Raw genomic sequence first — 26,062 nt, forward strand, 5'->3', positions numbered from 1 at the left:
GGTTACTGATCATTAACTTCTTCCCATCACTCGGGGGACAGAAAGCTAACAAGTTTGAAGCCACCTGGACTTTTGACTGAATTCTAGGCCAGTCTATCTCAGTATCCCGAAAAGAATAATCCTTGTAAGAACACATTTAATATCTGTTTAAGAGGAACTCTGAGCTCTAGAGTTCCTCTTAAACATACAAATGAAGATAATAATGGAGACTCAAAAATGACCCCACACATCTACTGGTACAAAAGCTTGACTGTCTTTATATGGTGGTGTATAGAATCTGCCAAATTCTTAGTGTCAGTTGAGATATTTCATGCTGATTTTATATCATGCTGAGTTGTACATCCTCTTCATCATTCTAATAGGGTGTTTTTAGTAAAAAACCTAAAAGATAGCTATTATATTCTAACTATATTCTGGTAGTTCTAATCATTTAAAATATGGAGTATACAAGGGGAACTAAGAAAATGTGTAGTGTCGACAGTTTGAATCCTGTGTATAGAGAACAAGTTGCAGGACTGACTTCTAGTCTTTTCCTCTTCTTTACCTCATTTTCAAAATGCCTTACATTAGCATATCACAATCAGTAACCACATAGATCAGTGTGTTCTCTGGCTAGAGAGATAAATTGTGCACTCACTCTGCCGAGGAAACATGACCATGGGCACATTGCAAGTTCATGCATAGCTTTTAAATATGAGTTGAATATTGTCTTTGTTGTTTTATTGAGACCAAATGCTAAAAGGGCGTGGCATAGTCTTAGCTTTTTAAAGTATCAAAGTAACCTAGCTGAAAATTTTCTCAACTTCCGGAGGGAAGCCGTAATAACTGAAACGCCCTGATCCCTGTGTCTCCTTGTAGATGAACATGGTTATGTCCCTCCTGGGGATGTTCTGTCCCACACTGTTTGACTTATTTGCTGAATTGGAAGATTACCACCCTCTCATTGCTCTGAAGTGGCTCCTGGGGCGCATTTTTGCTCTTCTTCTAGGCAACCTGTATGTATTTATTCTTGCCTTGATGGATGAGATTAACAACAAGGTGAGTCTTGTGTCTGGATTGTCCTTGTCATCAGCATGCTAATTTCCCAGTCTAGCCTTTGAAACTCTGCTGTGTTATTTTCCTTTCCACCTTGTTGATTCCTAGATTGAAGAGGAGAAGCTCGTGAAGGCCAATATTACTCTGTGGGAAGCCAACATGATTAAGGCGTACAATGACTCCCTCTCCGGGAACACCACAGGACCACCTTATTTTGTTCATCCTGCAGATGTACCTCGAGGACCCTGCTGGGAAACAATGGTGGGACAGGTAATGTTATGAAGAAAAGTTCATGTTGTTAGGGGGCAAAGCTGGCTGAATATTTCCTCCAAACTAAGATGTTTTTGTTTATGGTTTAGTAATAAAAATAGAGAAGGTTTATTGAATATGTAGTGTTTGCTGGCTCTGTACTTCATATGTATTGACAAAGGGAGACTTCATATCTATCCCCAGAGATAGATACATTTTCTTTTTATAGTACTTTTATAGCTGTACATAAAAGAATAGCTTGCAATCATGTGAAGAGATTCATGCCACTTACTACGTGCTAACAACGCACCCTGATTTAGATACAGACTCAGACAGTGATAATGCGGAGCTCTGCCTAATGTTACTTGTTTTTATAGAAAAAAGGCTCTAATGGTTTTATAATACCAATTTTTATCTAATAATTTCCCATTAAGCCTTAAAACAAATGCTATCTAAAGTTGTTTGTTTTTATAATGGTTATGTAAATGACCCTGGTCTAAGACTAGTGATATTTACCATATAAAAGAAATAAGGCCTCATTGCTTATGTCCAATAAAGGGAAATAAAAATCAAACAAAAATAACCAGAGATGCTGTTTCAGAGTCTTCCACTTATGTACAGATTCTATTTGTGTTTTCTGAAGCTTGTAATTTTATCACAATGGAGAAAACACTATTAGTGTTCATTCAACCTTAATTTATCAAGTACAGACAAATTGAAGTATATTTTCGTGTTTCTAGAACATAGCAGTTCAGCTGTATCAGTCATGGAGTCTGTGAATTACTTAAATGGATTTTTAATTTTTTTTTTTGTTTTTTGAGACAGGATTTCTCTGTAACTTTGGAGCCTGTCCTGGAACTAGCTCTTTTAGACCAGGCTGGCCTCGAACTCACAGAGATCCACCTGCTTCTGCCTCCCAAGTGCTGGGATTAGAGACATGTGCCATCACTGCCCGGCTACGTAAACAGATTTTAAAATAACATTTTCTATAGGATGAGAATATCAATGTATTAGCACAGATCTTACTGAAGTAATGCAATGTAAGCAAATATGGCCTCAAAAGACATCTTCATTCTATGTCTGACGTTCAGGAGGTTAAGCCAATCAAGATTTCAATTATGGGAGAAATACACACACACACACACACACACACACACACACACACACAAACCCACTAGAATTATATGATTGAATATGGAATAGAGAATGCAAAGTCTAATGAAATATTTTGCTTTATTTATTTTTTAAAGCATTGATGATCAGATAAGTTTCTTTTTTAGTGCATACTGCTCTATTTTCAGGCCTTCACATGCTTCTAGAGACATACATGAAGAATAAATTGATACCTGTATGCTTTTAAAAGAGAGATTCTATGGGCTGTGGTGTGGCAGGCAGAGCAAGAACTGTCTAAGTTGTTCACTTTGTGGATTTAAACATGTAGCGGCTTAGCAAAATGAATGACCCTGAACTATGTTGAGTGAGTCTAATAAGGTTACAAGGGGTATCTCTCTAAGAGAGACACAGAGACAACATCAGAGAATTGAGATGTGACAAAGAAAGCAGAGGTTGGAGTGATGTGCTTAGACGCAGAGGAAGGGGCAAAGGCTGAAGGTGTGTGGACAACCTCTTGGAGTCAGAAGGCTAGGGAAGCAGATCTTCTGTGTCTATACTTTGATTTTAGACTTCCTACTTCCAGAACCAGGAGAAAACAGTTGTATTATTTTAATCTACAAAGCCCATGACAGTTAGTTCTGTCAGGAGCAGGCAGTCACTTTTGGGTGCATGTTGTAGTGCTCTTTGGGAAGAACATTCTCATGGGCTGTTTCTTCACGCCTAACCTGTCCCCTACATCTGCAACCCGGCATTTGAGAACAGAGACCCTTATAGTGTACAGTTTGCAAATGTGCAGCTTGATAGGCTTTCTTCTGGAATATACTAAAGCCTGTCCTTTGACAGGCTAGCACCCGATGAACAAGATCACTAAAACTAACTGTAAAGAATAAGATACAGGATGACCATTTCTGAGGCAAGGAGAGATTAATTCAACATGAAGTACCATTCTAAGAGAACTTTATATTCCTGATGTAGAAGCTTCTGTGGAAGTTCTCCATGTGTCAACCCCTAATAACACAAAAACCATGGGCTCCAGAACATGCTGTGTATCTCAGAACATGCTGTGTGTCTCAGAACATGCTGTGTGCAGTTTTCTGAATCATATCTATAGTGAGTTTCCCATTTCATTATTGTTTCTTACTGCCATTCTCTCCCTTCTTCCTTCAGTATACTGGTAAGAGACACACCCCTGCCATGACTGACTCTGCTGACTTTCCCATAAGTGTTTGACACCCCTTTGGAGGAAGAAAAGTAGAAAAGAAGGGAAATATAGCAGGCTGGCTAGGTCGGTGGAATCTGGGAGAGTAACAGTAACTTGGTGTATATATCAGCTTTGAGTGTTAGTAAGCACTGGCCCTCATTATATTAGTATTTCCATCATTGTTTCTGGAAACATTTCTATCTTTTAGTCAATTAAAAATGAAGAAATAGTAAAGGCAGTTGAATTTATATAATTATGAAAATGTACCCTAAAAACGCATGCTTCAATGAAACATTCTAGGTGTTTTCTCTTTTTTTCTTTTAATGTCTTCTATTTTGTTCTTTCCATGATACTGTGGCACTCAGAGCTCTCTTGGTTCTAAACCCATTAAATTTGCTTTTCTTTCAACTCTGAAGTGCTTTTCAAATAATAATTTATTACTTACAGTGGAAGGTAATAAGACAGACAACAGAACCTTCACTGTAAGCCAAGTAGCCATGTTCTATGACTGACACTGTGTTTTGAAGACAAATAAGGAACCAAATGCTGAGGACCACAATAAGAAAGGCTAACACTGATTCCCATGAAATGTGCCAATCATGAACTCCTTAAAATTTTAAGCTATTCATGTGAGATCCACCCAAGCATCATCACTCTGTAGAGGAGAATACTGAGAGATAGCTATGCTCCAGTGAGCATGATCCTAATTAGTCTGAACAATAGAAACCCAGAGTCAGATATTAGGGTGAAAGCTGAGAGATCAGAGAATCAGAGCAGCAATCACTAGACTTCAATCCTCTACAAATCCTCAGACTGAATCAGGGGCAGTACTGCTAACAAATCCCTTTTAAATGCTCCATAGCCAGACCTCATCAGAGTTTGCACTAGCAGCACAGCCCAGGAAGCCATCATTTCAAAATTGTGTGGCTTTTTTCTGCTACCCCTGAATCAGGAAAACTTGTCTTAAAGGAGCCATGATATTAAGCCATGCTTAACTCTGTTGTTTTGCTTTTGTTCTTGTTTTGGTTTTATGCTTAGAATTCCTTCCCAAACTCCCTCAGGTTTTAAGTGAATTTTAGTTGCCCATGTTGGGCGCAGATTTGTTATTGGGGGGAGGGTGTTTGTTTGTTCCTGGCTGCTCAGCCCTAAAATAACCTCACAGAAACTTTATTAATTAAATCACTACTTTACCCATTAGATCTAGCTTCTTATTGGCTAACTCTTACATCTTAATATAACTCATTTTTATTAATTTGTGTATCACCATGTAGCTGTGGCTTACCAGATAAAGTTCCAGTGTCTGTCTCAGGCAGAGCTACATAGCTTCTCTCTTGATTCTTCCTCCTTTCTCCCAGCATTCAGTTTAGTTTTCCCCACCTAGCTCTACTCTACCCTATTAGGCCAAGCCAGTTTCTTTATTAACCAATGGTATTCACAGCATACAGTGGGGAATCCCACATTACCATCTGATGATTGATACTTAAAATTTATACAAGTGTGTTCAGATTCTCCCTGTGGAATTGATGTAAAATGTCACACCTTGGAGGAGAATAATATTTCAGTCACTGGGTGATGACCCTTCCTTAAGGAGGCATGAGGGATTGTCTCACCACTCTGAAATTTTCCCTTCTCAGGAAATCTGAAAAACTAAAAAAATAGCCTCTTCAACCTACCTCTAGACCATGCTTGTTGTCAGGGTCTTAGTATTGACAAGGGAATAAAAAGGCGAACGTGAGAACATAGAAGAGAAAGATTTCATTCCAGAATTACCAGGAATTACTAGCGCATATAATCTTTTGTTTCATATTTACTTAATAACTGATACACACCCAGAATTTTTGGATACTAGAGATATAAAGAGATTGAAATATGGACCCATTTTGCAAAAATTACAGCCTATTTATTACACACAGAGAGGCAAGGACATTAACAACATAATTATAAAAAGATTTCAAATATACATTGGCAATGAGACAATGATAGAATGCATGGAATCTGAGTGCCATTTTGTTATAGCACTTCTCTGTATCAGTGAACAAAGGATGCTTGCCTTAGTCATGCTCTGACCATGTTTGTCAGTTGGTATAGACTGTGACAGGAGGGGAGTGAGGCAAGTTTGGTTGAGGAAGACCATGTGCAAGGCCAAGTACCCTGGAAAAGTATGGAGTCTGATGGCCTAAAGGAAGGCTAATGAGACTCAAGAGAGAAAATAATGGAGGATTAGTACAAGAATACCAGAGAGAGCTGTGTGCAGGGGCCCCTAGAAGGATGAGGAACTGCTTGCCCCAGTGACGAGAGCTTTTAAAACACCTATGAGCAAAGGCGTTTTTTTCCTTTCTGTCAGTTTTTTTCTGTTTTTCCTCTACTTTGGGGTCAAAATGTCCTGCTGCTTCCAGGCCTTTGTCATGGGTTACTTTGCAGGAAAATTAATGTTAAAATAATCCATAATATATATTTAAAATTTCAATAATCTTTTGTTTTCATTATATTTACATTGTAGTAAACTTATACCTAAGGTAATTGACTTATGTATTTTACTTTAATATATTATAAAATAAATATTAATTATTAGTGTTTCATATGTTATGCAAACATGGCAAGGAAGGTGATGGTGGCTTATGATACTGGGAGTTTAGGGGGCCCAGCTCTGAGGCATGAAACTGGAAATTCACTGATTACTCTGTCAAATGCTTACTTGCCCTATCAGGTATTGCACTTGTTATTTTAGAAAAAAAGTCCATCTAGACAAATGGAAGTCAAAAATCAAAAGACTTTTTACAGAATAGTGGTATTTCTTTTTCTTATCTTTTTGAAGACAGAGTCTCATGGACCCTAGCCTAGATGTGAATTTACTGTGTAGCTGAGGATGACCTTGAACTTCAGATCTTCCTACCTCTGTCTCTTTAGTGCTGGGGTCACTGGTTCCACCACTGCTGGTTATTATGGTGCTGGGCATTGAACCCAGTGTTTTGTACATGCTAGGTGAGCACTTTATCAACTGAGTTATATCCCCATCCTTGAGAGGTAAATAGTACCTCTCCAAAATTATGACTTTATATATTCAATCTCATTAATCTTCAGAGTACAATTTATTATTGAGAAGTAGAGAAGGAACATCAAAAATAAACTATGATGAAGAGTATTTATAGTTATTTGGCATTTTTATTAATGGTTGTTGTCATATATTTCCATGAGGTAATACTAACCTTCCTGTCCAACTAACAATGCATATAATTTGCATTTAATTTAATTTAATTTCAAACCCACACCACAGAAGTGACTTGCCTTTTCCAGAACATATATATGTGTAATACACACACACACACACACGCACACACACATATATATAAACATATACATATATTTCATGTATACTCATAGACACACACACACACATATATATATATATATATATATATATATATATATATATACACACACACACACACACACCTACATGGGTGTTTTGTTAAATATAAGTTTATTCCACATATCTTATCCTGTAGATTTTTAAAAACTTGTGTTGAAACAAGTTTTTTGAATTTTTAAAAATATCACTGTTGTAGTTTGAAAGTGAAATACACTCCACAGGGTCTTGTGTTTGAAAATGTGATTGCAAGCTGGTGGCAGTGTTTTGAAAGACGGCAGAATCTTTAGGAAATAGAGTCAAGCTGGAGAAAGCAGAGCACTGGAGGGAGGTCTGGGGTAGGGTTTGCCTGAACACCACTGATGTTCATTCTTTGCTTCCTTACTGTGTTAGTATTGTGACCAGCTACCTCATACTCATGCCACTATGCTTCCCATAGAATGGACTGTATCCGCTTCAAGTGTAAGCCAGAGGAAACTCTTCTCTCTTATGTAGCCTCCTGTCATGTATTTGGCCACACCAAAAAAAGAAACTAATACAAGCACTTTTTAAAGCAACCTCATTGAAGTTTCAGCCACATACCATATACACATTACACTTTCAAAGCATACAATTCAACACCAGATACAAACCTAAAATGCATGCATATTGAGTATTTTCCACTTGTTTTTAAACTTTGGTGTCACAAAGTTTCTCAGTAAAAAGAAGAAGCTGGTAAGGAGATTTGAGGATGGAGCTGCTTAGTTTAGAAGTAACAAAATACATGGGAGCTAGTTTTCATTTACTCCATATGCCTACTTGTCTTTTTTCTCTTTTATCATTAGCTTTAGTCTTCAAACCAGTGACTTAGAAACATCACAGTTTTGATATCAATATTAGGGTCATCTGAAGACAAAAATGTGTTCATTAATAAAGACTGTATTGTACCAGGAGTTCGTGCGACTCACCGTTTCTGATGTTCTGACCACTTATGTCACGATCCTCATCGGTGACTTCCTCAGAGCGTGCTTTGTGAGGTTTTGCAACTACTGCTGGTGCTGGGATTTGGAATACGGATATGTAAGTATGGTGTTGACTTCCCCTTTATCAGATTTCCGCTCTGTGATTCATTTACACACACTGCATGAGTGAAAGGGTGCCTCAGAGTTACACAAGTGAGGTCACCTCGTGAGATGTCAATAAAAAAATATTCATCAGTGTAGTTATCTGTTAACTAGTTTTTCTCTGTCTTGCCACTCAACCCCCAAATAATGATAGAGACTTTTTTCTCCATTTTTTTTCTCATGAGAGAGGGTTTCTTTGTGTAGCTTTGGAGCCTGTCATGGAACTCACACTCTGTAGCCCAGGCTGGCCTTGAAATCATAGAGTTTCACCTGATTCTGCCTTGCAAGTGCAGGGATTAAAGGTGTGTTCTGATGTAGTTTATAGTTTTACTTTTCCTTAATTATGATAAAAGATAAAATAGATATAAATATTGTAACATTAATTCTTGTTTGATAACTGTTTTGCTATATGTAATTTTACTATGTTAAAATGAAAGTCTTTCTTTTTTGTTTAAACAGAAAAAGGGGAAATGATGTAGGAGAGTCTTATGCATTTCTGTTGCTTTCATTGGCTAATTAATAAAGAAACTGCTTGGCCTGATAAGTCAGAACATAGGTGGGTGGAGTAGACAGAACAGAATGATGGGAAGAAGGGAAGTGAGGCAGTCACCATGACTCTCCTCTCCGAGACAGCCGCAGGTTAGAATCCTCCCAGTAAGCCACCACGAGTGCTACACAGATTATTAGAAATGGGTTAATCAAGATGTGAGAGTTAGCCAATAAGAGGCTGAAACTAATGGGCCAAGCAGTGTTTAAAAGAATACAGTTTCTGTGTAATTATTTCGGGTAAAGCTAGCCGGGCGGGTGGCAGGAAGTGGCCCGCTTCCTTCTACAGTGTTCCACCACCACCTGGCATTACAGAGATGTAGTCAGAGGCTGCTTGCTTGTTCCCCGCTGCCCAGACTTGAAATAGCCACACAGAAACTGTATTAATAAAATCACTGCTTGACCCATTAGCCCTAGCTACTTATTGGCTAGCTCTTACATATTAAATTACTCCACTTCTATTATTTTGTATTTTACCATGAGGTTTGTGGTTTACCAGCAAGGTTCCAGTACATCTGTCTCATGTGGTGGCTGCATGACGTCTCTTTGACTTTGCCTTTTTTCTCCCAGCATTCAGTTTAGTTTTTCCACCTAGCTCTATTCTGCTAAGCCATTGGCCTAAACAGTTTTATTCATTAACCAATAAAAGCAACACATGTACAGGAGGACTTCCCATACCATTTTCCCTTTTCTATTTAAATAAAAAGAAAAGTTTTAACTTTAACATAGTAAAATTACATATAACAAAGCAGGTATCAAGCAAGAATTACAGTTACAATATATCTTTTTATCTTTTTCATAACTAAGGAAAACTGTAATTATAACTATCTATTCTTCGACTCCATCAAAGACTGCAGAAGGATATAATATTACCTAAATTAACAAAAAATGCTTTGTAAGCAACTTCCAAAACTCTCGTAATGACAGAGATATCTCGCTGCCTAAACAGTCATCCAAGGTTCTTTTGTAGAATTGGAGCATCCATCTTCAGCCTTCAGACCCATAGTATCCTTCAAACTTTTCCATGAAGCAGAAAATTTCAAAGACAGTTCTGCCTATATTGGGAGTTTATCAGTCACTTTATTCTGTATCCTGCAGAATGTGTGGCAGACCTTTATGAAGCAGGAACCCTGAGGGACCATCTCACCTTTAGACAAGTTCAGCAGTCATTTCTCTGTGGGTTCTGCGTGCCAGTTCATACATCATAACATCAAGAAGTCCAGACAAATGCAGTTTATTGCCCAAATGGATAATAAACTCCATAAATAGTCTCTTCAGTGCCCATTATCCTCTTGAAGTAGATTGGTGTTACCAGGAGCAGATATGTCTCATTTTCATGAAAAGTCCTAAGTTCTTAAAACATTTTAAATGCCTTATTCTGAAGGTCTCTGAAAGATTTGGAGAATACCTATCTAACTGAAATATATCTCTATATCTAGAAAACCTAACTAACATAACTACAAACTTGATTATTATAGATGACTATCTATGAACCTCTATTTTAAATTATACATTACATTTTTAAATGAGTTGCACAAACACAATGCCTTAATGAAGAACAAAAATGGGAGGAGGGGAGGAGGTGAAAATTTTTAATAATAAATAAATAAATAAATCTAGAAAATATATATACATATAACAAAATTGACCTTAAATTTGTATCACTAGATCAAGATCCATATATCTATAAATGCAGAGTATTCATATCTACAGCATATCCCCCTTGAAATGTAAAAAAAAACATTTATAAACAATATTTGGGAATTTGGGCATAATTCTTTCCAAACTGCTTTCTGTTTATGTTGAGCAAAGTAATTTTGGGGGTTCATGGAGACCTTTTGAGTGGTCTTGGTACATCAAACTACATTAGTCTGGATGGAATCCACAGGTTCTCATCCTCTGTGGAAACAAAAGTAGATCTTCTTTTCCAAAGCAACATATCCTTAGACCCAAATTCTGAAATAATGATACTTTTAAAATATATATGCTGATTTAGCTTAGCAGCCCATACAATGAAATGTTTTTCTGTACTTAGCTCATTTACATTAAATAATTAAAGAAAACATAATAATATACATAATCCAGACTCTCTTTATTTTCCATCTTTACATGGTTTATTTTTTTTACTCTATTACTTTTTATACAAGTTTAAAATTTATTTATTATCTTTAATCCTTTAACCCATGACTATCTGTACTCTCATAACTGTCTATACTCTTTCCTCCGCCTCAAGCCTATGTACATTTATCCAACATTGTTACTCATTTAGAGGTCTTTTAATATGAATCTGTCTTTATTGTGTATCTGTAATCCTTTTCTGATCAGAACCACTTTTTAAAAATGCTAAACAGGTATAGCTAAGACCAACTCCATAGCACTGCCTGTTGGCCCTGCTCAGTCCAACATGGTTGAGACATGTTCCCAGTCTCTGAAAGCCATGCACATTGCCCCATTTTTTAGGCACACAGCACGTCTTATGTTGCCATTAAGCAAGTTATAGCACTCTGCTTACAAACCTCATTTAAATACTCCATAGCTGGATCTCTGAAAAGAGACAGAGCCATTCATGCTGGCCAACCAGGAAGCTGCTGTTTTTAAAGAAGTCATGAAATTTTTGCCACTGAAGCTGAATCAGGAAATCTCTTAAAGGAGCCATGTCTCTGCTTGCCATCAGCAAGCAGAGCAAGAAGTTGCATCAATATCCCCCCTCTCTGTGTGTGTGTCTGTGTGCATGTGTGCATGTGTGTGTGTGTGTGTGTGTGTGTGTGTATGTGTATCTAAAATTCCTTCCCAAAACTTCTAGGTTTTAAGTGGATTTAGTTGACCACCTTTGCACAAATCAATTTGGTGTTGGAGGCTGCTTGTTTGTTACCTGCTACTCAGACCCAAAATAATCACACAGAAACTACATTATTTGCAATACTCTTTTACTCTTTGGCCAATAAATCAAGCATATTTTAGCTAGCTCTTGTATCCTACACTAACCCATCTCCATTAGTCTGTGCATCACCAAGAGGTTGTGGCTTATGGCAAAATTTCAGTAGGTTCCTGCAGAGGCATCTGTCTCTTGTGTCAGCTACATGGTTTCCCTCTGACTTTACCTCCTCTCTTTCTATATTTCTTCCAGCCTGGCTATATTCTGTTAAGCTATTGGCTTAAAGCAGCTTCTTTATTAACCAATAAAAGCAATACATATACAGAAAGAATTCCCATACCACAGAGATTTCTTATTAATTTTGAAAGTTTCAGCCTATAGCTTAGGTTTGTTCCTAACTAGCTCTTAGAACTTAAATTAACCCATTTATTTTAATCTATGTTCTATCACATGCCATAACCCCTCTTCCATCTTGCATCTCCTGTTTCCTCTCCAAGTCTTCTGGTGTCTATCTTGGGGTCTGGATTCCTCTTCTTTCTCTTTCTCTGCCTAGAAGTCCCATCTGGCCTCCTGGTTTAGCTATTGGCCATTTGACTTTTTATATTAAGCCAGTCACAATGACACATCTTTATACAGTGAAATCAAAATTTCACAATAGTCATAATTCAGAAAGACCCAGATTTGAGTGTCATGGTTTCTGATACTAAAGAAAAGTCAGCTCTAGATCTTTAAAATTATGGACCTTGAACTGTCAGTTAAAATGTTGAAGGAAACCTCGGTCCCAGGGTCAATTCCTTTTCCATGACGCTAGTTGGTGTCACTACAAGATTGTCATAAACTGTATACTCTTTATATCCCTGTGAATTCTGTTGTGGGACTGGGTAACTATTGCACACCAGTTACAATGTGATACATGAAGTATGAGAGGGTGCAGTGAATGTGGGGTTTGCTTTATGTGGCTCACAGACTAACACTAGCCTGACAAGATTTCTTGAATCTTGGAGATTTCAAGAAAGACTCAGTTTGCTGTCAGGCCTTAGTTTAAATGGAGCCCAGGGGCAGGCTAGTTTTCTAAAACAATAGTACAGGTTTCTCTGAACCTCTGTGGTATTGTATTTATCACCAGCTTTTCTTCTATGTCCAAGTTAAAGTTACCTTCATACTTCAGGAAAGAGGAACAGCATACATACTTGGTTCTTGTTCTAACATGTCAGCAGGTCTCCATTGCTCTTTTGAACAAATAAAATTTGTTTCAGTTAACCCACAGAAACAGGAGTTGCAGAAATGTTAGTGTCCCTGTGTTTAATTAAGCCCTCCATGGCTTTGTGAGCACCCGAATGTGCCCCAGATATGTTTCTAGGGCTCTCAGGCTCACTCAGTTTCCTTCTTTTCTTTCTGTTTCAGCATAATTGTTGGGTTCTAATTTCCACAAATATAAACTTTTTAAATTTTCCAACACAAAAAGGTCTTTTCATTTGCACTTATTATTTCTTCCTTAAAAGGATGCTGTTGTCCACTTCCTTCTTGTCATTAAGCATCCCTTTAGTAGGTCACCTCCTCAGACTCCTCCTCTGACCACCATTCTAACTTAGCCCATCTAATGCTATGGCAACTTATAGTTTTATTTTATGAACAAGATGTACAGCTACTCGACATTTCCTTTTAAATTGCTTACTATCTGTCTTCTTTGACAGTGAGGCATACATGAAAAAACTAACGTCTGTTGTTTGAACCAGGCTAGTCACATGGCAAATCCTTTCTGTTGACTGTTGATGAACGTGTACCTCCACACCCTGATATGATCAGGGCAGTGTTGGCAGATGGAAGAACTCTTCTATTTTTGTAGGCTGGACCCACAACATTGTTCTGGTCATGTGTTCGAAGCCAGCAAAGTCCCCCCCAAGAGAAGAAATCTTCTGCACAGGTGGTTTCACTTCTGTCTCATGCTTTCTTGTATCTAGACAAAGCCTACATTCGAGTTGTGGAGTCCCATCTTTTGGCTGCCTGACTTTGAGACAGTATCTTTTATTAGATCATCTCTGTCACCCTCACTTAAGGTGCCCCCTAGAATGAGGCAAAAGCAGTTAGGTAATGTTCTCTGGTCCATAGCTGTGAGGTAATACAGCAGATCCCGGATGCCCCTGTGCAGCTCTCCTATTGCTTGCTATGAAGTATTCATGTGGTCTGGATTTGTTTCTGTTTTCCCTATCTGATTCAGCTCCTTTGAGGCAGACATAAAAAATTGCCATCTCTTTCTTAGATCATGGTTTGTCTTTTGTTTGCCTTTTATCCCTTGCTACTTTCTTCTTAAGTGGTTGAAAAGTTGACTATGAATACAAAGTCAATATAACATGACCTGGATACATAAAAGCTGTAATTAAATGCCTGTAATTTATTATTTATTGAGTGCTGACGGAGCTCTTGGGCTGGTACAAAGTACAGGAAACAAGTTTCTGTTTTTAAGTCATAAAGAAAGAGTTCTCTCTCATTCTAGCTTTGGAAGGTTCTTTGAAGGAAAGCTCAGAATCAAAACAAGTTATTAAATGTTAATGTTGGGTCATGTATCTTTGTTGTGAATTATATCATGCTGCCAATTGACTGACTTCCTTGGAAGCCTTCAGGTGCTGGTCACTATGCGCAAACCTATGCAAGGTGCCGAGGGGCTTAGAGGAGATGAGGAAGCCAGAGTCCACAGAGAAGATGCACTTTGGACCTGAAGTCTTGATTTTAGTTTACCTGCCTAGTGTTTGGATATTTTTTAATGAGCTCATCCTTTTAAAACTGGGAATTTCTACATAATACATTTCATTTGTTGACATGTTAGAAAACCTGGCCATATTAGACTCACATTCCTAATTGGGAAAACAGGCAGACCCCCCCCTTCAGGAAGTAGGACAGTCATTCTTCAATTCTACAAGCACCACTTGTAATACCTTGTGAGCTGCAAGAATCTAAAAAGGTATACAAGGTAAATAGCAAAGGACAGATCAATTGTTCTCAGACTTTGGAGTGTATGTGTGGGAAGACAGTAAACAAGAGAAGGATGAAGAGAGAGAAAGGAGAGAGAGAAAGAGAGAGAGAGAGGAGAGAGAGAGAGAGAGAGAGAGAGAGAGAGAGAGGAGAGAGAGAGAGAGAGAGAGAGAGAGAGAGAGAGAGAGAGAGGAGAGGAGAGAGGTATGTTTAGAGGAGAAACTTCGAGTTGATCTTGTAGGATGAATAGGATAATAGGATTTCAAGAGATGGAGAAAACATTCCCTAGAAGCGGCAAATGAAACAGGGCCCCAGAGAACACTGCAGTGTTTCTGAGCTCTTGCATTAGATTTGCTAATTGATAAGTTTGCTCAATAAAACATTTACCATGAAGGGAAGAAAACTTGAGATAAGGTGAGGAGAGATTCCGAAGTATCTTCAGAAATTGAAAAAAAAAAAAAGTGGTCGTTCCTGTCACAAAAATATTATTTCTTTGTTTTTCAGAATTTCAAAAATATCATGAGATTTTTGTAGATAAAAATGAATAATACATGTAGATAAATGAAAAATACAATAAAGTTAAATATAAAAATAAAAACTACAGATAATCTTACCATTAGTGATAACATTTAAATTATCTGAATCAAATAATCTTAATATTGCGTATATGTGCATAAATATTATGTTTTATATGTCCCATTATAGATTTAGCATGTGTGTTTGTGTGCTTACCTGTGTGTCTAGAGAGACAGAATCTACATGCCTATTTTGGAGCACCTCACTAGCTGTGCCACCACATCTTCATTTTACTGCTAGATTATAGCACGGTATTTATTTGTGAGTTAGGGACTGATGCCAAGGCCTTGGTCATGCTAACTTGTGCTCTACTACTAAGCCAAAATCTTAGCCCTCTATAGTGTAAATTTATTTTTATTCACATAGATTAATTGTATAAAACAATCAGATTTGCTATGATTTTTAAATATAGAATATATTTTATCATAATCACCCTTTGTTTAGTCTCCCCCCATCTTCCCCTTCAACACCCCATATTGTCTAAATTTTAATTTCATGTCCGTTTTAGCCCCCCCCCACATTGCATAACGATGAAAAACATTCAGTTCTTATTTTTATGGACCTAGTTTATTTTTATCGTGAAGATCTGTACTTTCATAAATTTTTCCACAAATGTAATATGATTTTTAACGGTTTTATAATATTCTACAACTAGGTTTAGAAAAATTTACAGAACTTTAGTTTCATCAGTCGAACTATATTTTTGTTAAAATAACTGTCATGATGACATTTAATTATATTAATGTAGGCAAACATCACCATATATACATCATAGTGCTGTCCACACATTTGTTTCTTACAACATATTTCTCTAAGGTGGTTTGCTTGGTTAGAGAAAAGGTGCCTTTTCTGTCTTTTGTTCTTTTATTTTTGTCGTTGCTCCCTAGTTCAATGAATGTCTTAAACTAACTTTTAATTTACATTGACAACAAGCTTAGTGTTTATCAACAGAAAGAGTCAAGAGTATCTGAGAAGATGTAGAATTATATGTCAGTATGTGTGAACAAGTTCATCTTCTTTATATTTGTATTTTAAAGGAGATCTTTGTTACATTAATACAAACTAAAACTATGAGAGATTTCCTTGAGATCTGATGAAGAATCTTAAGGTTATCCATAAACATGTATAATAGTCAGACCATCCCATCTGAGTGCACTCCTAACCACTTGGCCTTTTGTAACACTCTGTTTTTATTTAGTACATGCTACATATCAAAAGTGTTACAAATAATTTACAAATTAGTAAATTATTTTTTTATTCCATGTAAACAAACCAGAATGCTGTGAAGTAGTTATTATTCCCACTCCATAATAAACTAAGGGTTAAAGAATGTTAACTCAATGGCATATAGCCAGTTAGTAGTAGACTTATAACTAGAACCCCTGTCTAATTTACTTCAAAGCCATTTACATTTACCCTACATCAGACATTCACTGTAACCCAGAGTATCTAAAGACTCTGTCAAAGAATGAATGCAACATATGGCTTCTTAAATTGCTGGTGCTCCCTGGATTCAAGACATTACATTCAGTAGAATGGAGTAAACTTGAATGAGTAGAGGGAAGAAGATGGAAGATGCTCCCTAGGTCGATATGAGGATTTATGAGATTGCCTTCAGGAAGACAGCATGGTACAGAGACAGTAAGAAGACTTGGGCATACTATGATGGAGCAGGAATGAATGTGCAGAACCTACAGAACAGGGTTCATCTGATACCATACTCCAGTCTGTGGACAGAGCCAGTCTGCAGCTAACAGGATCCTACTTCTCAGCTATGTTGAAAGGCAAAGCCTCAAGGACTGAATCATCCTGGTAGATGAAGCTAAAGCTTATCCTAGATCCAAGGTTCTCAAATTTAGTCAGTCATCAGAGTCCACAGAGGGCCTAGGGGATTTAGCAGTTCTATTTGGTAGCTGTGGGGTAGGGAACTGGGAATTGTGTGAAAATGGTCAGGCAGGTCATTACAAAGGCAGAATACATTAACTCTGAGGCCTGACTACATTTCCTAACAGCTGTATGGGGGCATTCTGCTCCAGATAACTCAATTTTCAGGGGCTCAGTGGATTTCCCCAGGGTGTTTGTCCAGTGAACCCTATATCTTCCCTGGGTAGATACCTGATTCTAGCCCAGTGTAAAGTTCAAAATTAAATGAACGTAAATTAAATAGCCCAAGAATGGCTTCCATTCTTGGGCTATTATCCTCTGAGCAAAAAGAAGTGAGTCCTTCTGTTGCTAGCAGTGCAGGCCGGGTGAGTGGCCATGGGTGAGCTTCTTACATTGCTCTCATTACATGATCTCAGGTTTCAAGGAAACATGCTTATTTCCCTCTTTCTCATGCACTAGTTAACTCTAATACATTATTTTTTCCTGTTTCAGAGGCAATGTATATATATATATATATATATATTGCTATTTAATTTTTACTTGATAAAGTATTATTTTAATACTTTAAATATAATACAATCTCATTGTTTTAAAAAGTTTCCCTCTCAAAGAATGAACACTGAATCATACATATCTATGTAGTAACTTTGCCTTCTCATAAATGTGCCATTTTTAGAGTGGGGAGATACGTGTTTACTATACGACACATTAAATTCCATTTTTGAAGTGTTTACAGAGAAGCAATTGTTTAAATAACTGGGGCTTAGTTTTCAGTAAATATCAGATTTTAGGTTACAAAAGGGTGTGAGAAAATTTCTAGTCAGGAGCTGGTGATTTTCTGAAAAGGAATGGGCCATGTTGCAGACTTTGCAAATGATATTCTCTCTGCTCCAGGAAACAAGCTTTGCTTTAATCTAAATCCGTGAATGACAGCGCATGACAGAGCAGGTACAGCTTTATTCTAATAAAAAAGTTTCTGACAAAAGCAGAAGGCCATCATCTCAGCTTATTGGCTATAACGTGCTGACTCCAGGCCTATTTCATTTCATTGATTTATCTGTGCGGAAACCGGGTCCCTGCACTCGAGAAACATTGGGGCAGAGCATACTGCTCAAATGTAAATCCAAGTTAAATGTCCATATAGAAACCTACAGAGCATGGAGGACACCCTTGCAGCCTCGCTGTTTCCTGTCAGTTTAGAAAACCGACAGCTTATTCCTTCAGTTGCTTCTGCTGTGTTGGGGAGGCCAGCGGATTCCCAGTATGTCCCGTATGCTTTCCTTATAAAGATTTCTTTCTTTTTATTTTTTGTGATGTGTGAGTATCTACATATTCAAATGTATGAGACATGTGTATTAGTACCCTCACAAGCCAGAAAATGTGTTGGGGCTCTTGGAACTGCAGTTACAGGTACTTGTGAGGTTTCCCACGTGGGTGCTGGGAACTGAACTGAGGTCCATTGTCACAAGTGCTCTCGACAACTGAGCGGCCTCTCCAGCTCCTCTGTTGTGCTTTTCTAGTCAGCAAGTTAGGTTTCAAATATCTCATTCAAAATGACATTGTGGGAAAATAAAAGAGTAGGAACTTAAAGGGTTGAATTTGTTACATGCCCCATACTTGGCTAAATCATGATGCCCAAAGCGACCACAATTGAAGGTTTGATTCTTAAAAAGGCAGCAAGAAGCTGTTCCAGGCCACAGATGATGCAAACCACCTAACTAAACAGCTTTCCAATGTGCTTGTGGATCACACAGGCTATGGGCAAAAATCAAACTCCAGGCAGAAGGCTTTGACAGCATAGGACAAAGCCCTCCAGTGAACAGAGATTTGGAGAGCATATTGTCTAATTAGAGGAATTCTTGTTTCTTCCCCTGCCCTCTTTTCTCTTTCTCCCCTCCCTCACACTCCCTCTCCCTTCTTTTCTTCCTTCCTCCTTCCCTTTCTCCCTCCTTCCCTCCTCTTTCTCTTTCTTGACTCCCTTCTATCCATCTTTCTCTTTCTTTCTCTGTCTCTCTCCTCCCTCCCTCCATCCCTTTCTCCCTCTTCTTTCCTTCCTTCCTTCCTTCCTTCCTTCCTTCCTTCCTTCCTTTCTTTTTCTTTTCTATCTATACAGAAACTTCAATATAAAGAGCTGGCTTCTCACTTGCTATGTATCAAGAATGATCTTGAACTTCCTGATCCTCTTTCCTCCACCTCCCAAATGTGCAGATTACAGGCATGTGCCACTGAATCCATTTTATTCTGGGGCTAGGGTATACAGCTGGGCTTTTGTGTGTGTCAGGTAAGTCCTCTATCAGCTAAGTTAGATCTCTACTCCCATAGACTTTAGAGGTGAAGGACACTTTTTGTTGTTGATTTTAGAACATAAGCTTTAGGCTAAACCTTTTGTATTCTGTGAACATTATGATTCCAGTAAAACTTCAGACTAAATAAATAATTTACATGTATCCTTTAGCACTGTCTCGAATAAGTTTTTATTGAAATTATCCAGGTCATCTTTGAACACACAGGGCTTTTCTTCCTTTTGTCTCATCTTGCCATTTCATCTTGTTTAAGCATTATTATTCTGCCATGTTTGTTATTTATTCCCTGGATTTGTTTCAAGGTAGGCTGTTCATATTTATAAGTTGTGAAGGAGAAACAGTTTTGTTTTGGGGGGAAAGTAATATGAGGCTTGAATTCATAAGGGTCTTGAGAAGAGGCCATGATAGGGATAGTTTCGTTGGGTATTCAAGTCAGAGACTTATTCTGTCTTTTTACGTGTGCCTTCCAACATGATTTAAGTTGGTTCTTTGACCATTTCAGACATGTGTACAATGCATTCTGGTTATCCTTTCCTCCCACTCTTTTATTTCCTTACTGCCCCTTGGTTCTTGGGCATAAAAACTGAGATACTCTCTTGTCACTATGGTATGTTTATGTGTATGTGCCCATGTGTATGCATGCACATATGTATGCATGTAAGTGTATGTGCATGTGTGGATGTATGTGTATGAGTGTGCATGTATTTGTGTATCTATGTGTGCATCTTTATGTGCATGCATGTGTATATGTATGAGTGTGTTGAGGGATGGAACTGTTCTTATGGCTGAAGAAAGTAGGCTCTGCAGTATTCTTAGGAACCAAGCACTCTCATGTGATCTTCTTGGCCCTCCTAATTCCTCTGCTCAATTTGTTAGCCAGTTGTAGTAATCATGCTAATTAACAAGAAATCCATTGATGTAGAAGCTTTCCTCCTAGGATAGATAATGTCTTATGAGGAAGCCTTTGGACAAGCTGCCCTTGGACAGGCGCCAACTGCAACAGTATTGGGGGTCTTTATGCAAGAGCAACTTGGAGCTGCTGCACTGAGCTGGACAGGATTGTTTATGACATGATATCTGGACATTTCATTTAGTATTTTCTACATTTTGTTTTATTTCTTTTTCTGTATTTACTTTATTGTAAAGTTAATTAGCATTTTTTGAATAATTTTTAAATATACAAAATTCTGTGTCACTCACATTTGCTGATGATTTACTGGTCTTTTTTCCACTGACAGTTCCACATGAGATTTCTTAAAAATTTTTTCTACTAATATAGTAGGCTATTATATATTTTAGTTTATCATTAGAACACAGTTTTCACTGATTTGATAATCTTCTAAACTGGTTAGAGTTATCAGCAACAATATGTCATGGTACAAGTATATGTATGTATCTAATGTTAGCCACATAAATGGTTTCATCATTCCTCATTAAAATTTACCAGCCTTTCTGATGACATTGTGAAGACAAATTCCTACCTGTGAACTTACCAGATCAAAGAAACTGAGATTTTGAAAGCCTTTACAATGTACTGTCATCCTGTTTCTAATGATTAGATTCAGCTTTTACTTTTGTCATCAGGTAGAGGACAGTGTCCCATCATGCTTTCATTTGGGGATGTCACACACATACCATGGGGGCACATGAGTCAAGGTCAAAGAATAGCTTCAAAGATTTGTTGATGTTGTTTTTCTTTTTCCACCAAAGAAAAAGACTGTATGCACATAGTCAGACTTGGCAGCAAGCACCTTTACCCATGAAGCCATTTTGCCAACCCTATAACTGGATTTTAAAATGAGTCTTTGTGTATTGAAAAGTGTTACATCCTTCTATTTTTATGTATTCCAGTTGTTACTCTGCTACTATTGTTGAAGGGAGGTAGTGGGCTTAGGTATATTGATGGGAAGCTGCTTGCTAATTATTTTCAGTTTGAAATGCTAACACAAGTATGTGTGTTTTCTTTAGCCCTCATACACAGAATTTGACATCAGTGGCAACGTCCTTGCTCTGATCTTCAACCAAGGCATGATCTGGTATGTCAGCTGTTGGACATTTAAGCACATAGGGAAATGTCTCCCAGGTCATTGTTGTAGAAGGAATTGCAGCTGGGTATAGAGAAGACTCCATTCTGTGAATTCCAGCTCTTTATTTTCCTTGGTAGAAATGGGTGGTTGTGGATAGTTTAATTATTCCAGATATTAAATTATCAGCCTGTTTCATCAGTTCTCCTTCAATAAAAATTGAGAGTCTATGTTCTTTCTGCTGGATTGATGTAAAGATTCTTTTCTTACATCCTGTCACACCAGGATTGAACAGGAAACCATCACTCAACAATAGTCAAGCGCATTAGCTCTTGTAAGGAATGAACTATGTTGTTGTACATGGCTTTTGAGAAAAACTGGTAACATTTTCTTGTCACCTTTAAACATACTAAAAACATACCTGACAGCTATTATTTAACAAATATTATCAAACCCAGCACCATACAGATTTAGATACAACACATATTTTAGGAAGTTAAAGTTAAAAATAAGATCTTCATTTTGTAATGTGTTGAATAGGGCCATTTGCACAAGGGAATTTTTATTTTGATGTGAAAAGTCTGTCATATCTTCTATTAAGTAGAGGCATTTTCACTATCAATCCTGACAGGTTATGATAAGTTGATAGATTGAAAACCAGTTTTGAGTTTTAAAAATTGAATCACAGCATGCAATTCATCTGGTGTTGCTGTGTCTTAGAATCTGTCGCTCTCTGCTGAGCATCCCAACCCACACACAGTTACGGGGAAGCTGCTCTTTCTTCCTGGGGACATGGACTGAAGGCTAACTGTACCACCGTCCTGTCACAGGCGCCAGAATAAATTTAGCTGGTGTTTATTTTCTTCTTTTAAAAATTAGCTTCATATGTCATGCACACCTTCCAATCAGAATCACTAGACCCAGTGTATGCTGACAGAGCCTCGAGCCCTCTGCAAACACAAAAATAATTTTGTTTCAGTAACGTAACCGCCACTCCTCAGTCTCCATCATTTCATCAATGGGATCTGTTGAATTTATGCCTCCATAGGTGAACCAGTACAAATAAAAAAATTAGAATATTTTCATGATTGTCAGGTCAGACATGGTTAAGAATGTAATTCCTGTGCCCTCCCTTGCTTTCTATGTTTTGTAAATATGGATCCTGTGTCCAGAGAGTTGTTTTATTTTCTATGTAGGGAAGAATGACAAGGAGGTCTAACCTAAGCACTCACAGACCCAGGAGAGGGAGAGAGAAGCCCTTATGGAGGAGGAGCTTCTTCCATGTCTGTAGACAGCACAGCTACTGGAGTGTTGTAAAAACCATTCCCCTACCTGTGGCATCCATACAATGCCACCGATGCCACTGGACTGCTGATGCCACCGGTGTAAACTTACATTGAATGTCTATTGTGTTCTTCTCGAGCTAACACAGCAGAAATCACTGTTATTGTCCAAAAAGTCATTGTAATTACTACCCTGATTGATTTCGCATGTAATTTTGTCATGAGTCTGCTATTGTTCATACTACAATACTGAAAAGATATAATTGTCTTTTTTTTTACAGTTTGTTAATGGACAGAAAACTGCATGCTTCAAATCTCTGTATTGCCACTTAGTGTTCCTTCTTCTACACTGGTCAGGCTTCCTTCTGGTGAATTCAATTAAAATTTTCAGTTCAAGGGTATATAATTTTAAGGATGTTTAGGTTTTAAATTACATACCAAATTTTGTCTTTGAGTCAAGTAGGCTAAACATAAATGAAAGATCAGGAAGTGATTTGTGTTTTGTGAATGTAACAGAGAAACACACACTCCTGAGTTTCAGAGGCAAAATAACTCATTCTTCCCCTTACCATGAGGTCAGGACTTTGCATGTATATTCTTTGCCTAACTTCCTGGAAGTTGATGAGGGGATGAGGATGTGGTATGGTAGGAAGGTGTAGGGAGGGTAACATGTAAGATATATATATTCTTTCTGCACAGGGTCCACACACACTATGATCCTGCTGGTTTATAAACATGAGGAGCTAGTGCCTGTTAACCATTTTCTATTGATATAATCAACACATGATAGGAATTTTTATGTTCCATTCCATCAGTTTGTGACTCAAGACCTTCAGTTATTGCTTTAAAAGTTGCTGAAGATTGCAGATTACTTGCACAGATATTGCCAAAGTGAAAACATTTGTTGTGATTTAATTCATTGATACACTTAGTTTGAAACTAAATACCGTATGTTTCTGTAATATGCTGAAATGGGAAAAGCACATAATATTTTTTAAAGATCAGAATATAGAAGGGGCAGTAGACACTAAACAGTGTTGGAATAGTGGGGAGTTTTAGATCCACTAGGCATCGTCCATCCAGACCTGTCACCTTTACCCCCTCATTGTTCAGGGTTGAGCAATTTACCTGATACATGCGTGCCCCTGGAGCAACAAGGAGGGCCAAATAAAAATGCTTTCCTTTGCTTTTATCATCTTAGAAGAAAGTCATTTTATAAAGCTAAGATGGCATAATGGTTTATTTTTTTAGTGGAAAGATGATGGCATTAGGTCTGGGTAAGGGACTAAGTGGGATGAGCTGATTATAAGTCACAAACCAAGATGAGGTGACAACATTAACACTGAGGCATTATTGTGCCAGGACTTTTGTTTTTAAGTTATGCCTGTCAAGTCATGTGCATATCACATCCATGTTTATTTTAAAATTATTTTATACCTACTGTGTTAGTCAGAAGTCTCTAAGGAACAGAACTAATCGATTAAAATACAAATATATACATATGTATTTTATTATATTTATAAATTTTTTATTACATAAAATATTATAATAAATTTTACTATATTTATATTATTACAAAATACATATATGTATCTTAAAAATAATTTGAGTGGCTTCCAGGCTGTGGTCTGAGTAGTCCAGCTATAGCTGTATCCTGACAGAAAGACCAAAGATCAGCTGATAGTTCTGTCTATGAGACTGGAAATCTTAGCCGTCCCAATCTGATGATGGAGTCTCAGCAAGATCTTATACAGCTACAAGTTTTAATGAATGTTGGAATTCCCAAGAAGTAGGTTCTAACACCAGGGAAGGGATACCTCAGTATTGATGAGATTGAGAACCGGTGAGAGCGAGGGCAAGCAGACAGAAAGCACAAGCTTCCTTAATTCATGTCTTTTCATGTCACCAGAAGGTGTGGCTTAGATGTAAGATGGATCTTCCAATTTCAAATGATGAAGATTTAGGCTCAATCTCCCAGCTCAAATAATCCAACCAAGAAAAATCCTTGGCAGGTATGCCAAGGTGCTTGGATCTTGGTTACTTCCAAATGTAGTTAAGTTGACAACCAAGATTAGTCATCAGAAGTCTATTTGATATCAACTTGATACACAATCATATCTCCTTATACCATGCTTAACTTTCAAATAAAAACAATAATCAAATCAAATTATGAATAACACAACTCTCCCTCATTCAGCCACAAATAGAGTAAGTGGCTATAGCCGTTGATGAACATTCTTCTAGTCCTATAAATTACTTACATATGACGTATGTATACATGTAAACACACATGCACACACAGAGGTAGGTAGATTTAAGATATCTAGATTTTGAATTGTGTGCAAAATTTCATCTTGGTCTCAGATTGTACATAATGAAACAGAACCCCTCACATCTTCAAAATAAAATATCTTGTGTAGACTGAGGGAGAGCTCTGATACCATGCCTTATCCTTACTTTAGAAGTACTTACTGATGGAATAGCCTCTACCTGGAACATTGCTCTCAGGGCAGTTGGAAGAGAACATAAAACCACATAGGTCTGGTAAAGTTTTCTCCCAGAACTGAGATATCTTATATATAATCATCTTTTATTGCCGCAAACAAGTCACATATACAACCCTGAGATTTATAACAAGGTGGACCTGATCAGCCCAGGTGCTAAGCTTTGTAATTCTAACTAACTGGAACAATTGGTAACTTATTCTTTTTTAAATGCCAACTTCTCTCTTGCTAGTTACACAGTGATGTGTAGCAAAGGTGCACAGTGATGTTTTAAAATCTATCTTCCCATTAAAAAATAACTTCTTACAAAGTTTGCCATCAGTTCATTATGAAATCATTCAGATTTGTTGCTTGGCATCCTACAAGCAAGATAATTTCAATTGTGGCAAGATTTCACTTTTTAAAAGAAAAGATTAACTTTAGGATGGTTCAAGTGCAATAAGATACTTTCTTCTTCCTATTTAAAAATATTTTTTTAAGTATACAAAAATTTCACTGCCTTAGTTTCTATGTTTTTCTCCCTGTTGTGATTAAAATAAATTTACAAAAGCAATTTACAGGATCAATGACTTATTATTGCTCACAATTCCAGATGACAGTCCATCATATCAGGGATTTCAAGATAGCAGGAACTTGAAAAAGCTAGTCATATTCTGTCTATAATACAAAGCAGAAAACAATGAATGAATATATAAATACACATACATGCTCATATTATTTTAGTTCAGATTTCTTGCCTAGGGAATGGTGCCATCTATAGTGTGCGCGTCTTTCCAAATTAGTGTATCAAGATAATTCTCCACAGATGTACCCACAAGTCAGCGTGATCTAAATAATCCCTGATTGATATTCTTTCCCCAGCTGATACTAGCTTGTGTCGGGGTGACAATTAAAAGTAAACACACTTAGTTAAACAGTTACTATGTACACTTAAGAAGTACAAACTATTAAAACTAAAGTTCTAAAAATATAAAGATTTTATTATAAAATAGAGATTTTATTATAATTGGGACAGTTTAAAAAATAGGG

General features: G+C 37.3%; 1 protein-coding gene across 1 annotated transcript in view; it reads left to right on the forward strand.

Moving 5' to 3' along the window:
* The window catches only part of Tmc1 (transmembrane channel like 1), a 109,991-nt gene that overhangs the window by 70,960 nt on the left and 12,969 nt on the right, over positions 1 to 26,062 (forward strand). The window contains exons 11-14 of the mRNA XM_048438696.3: positions 859 to 1,038; positions 1,144 to 1,305; positions 7,896 to 8,024; positions 21,191 to 21,258. Of these exons, the coding sequence (XP_048294653.3) occupies positions 859 to 1,038; positions 1,144 to 1,305; positions 7,896 to 8,024; positions 21,191 to 21,258 (539 nt within the window). The remainder of the gene's footprint in view (positions 1 to 858; positions 1,039 to 1,143; positions 1,306 to 7,895; positions 8,025 to 21,190; positions 21,259 to 26,062) is intronic.

This window comes from Myodes glareolus, chromosome 7 (assembly GCF_982192425.1).
Source record: "Myodes glareolus chromosome 7, mMyoGla1.1, whole genome shotgun sequence".
NCBI classification, from domain to species: Eukaryota; Metazoa; Chordata; class Mammalia; order Rodentia; family Cricetidae; genus Myodes; species Myodes glareolus.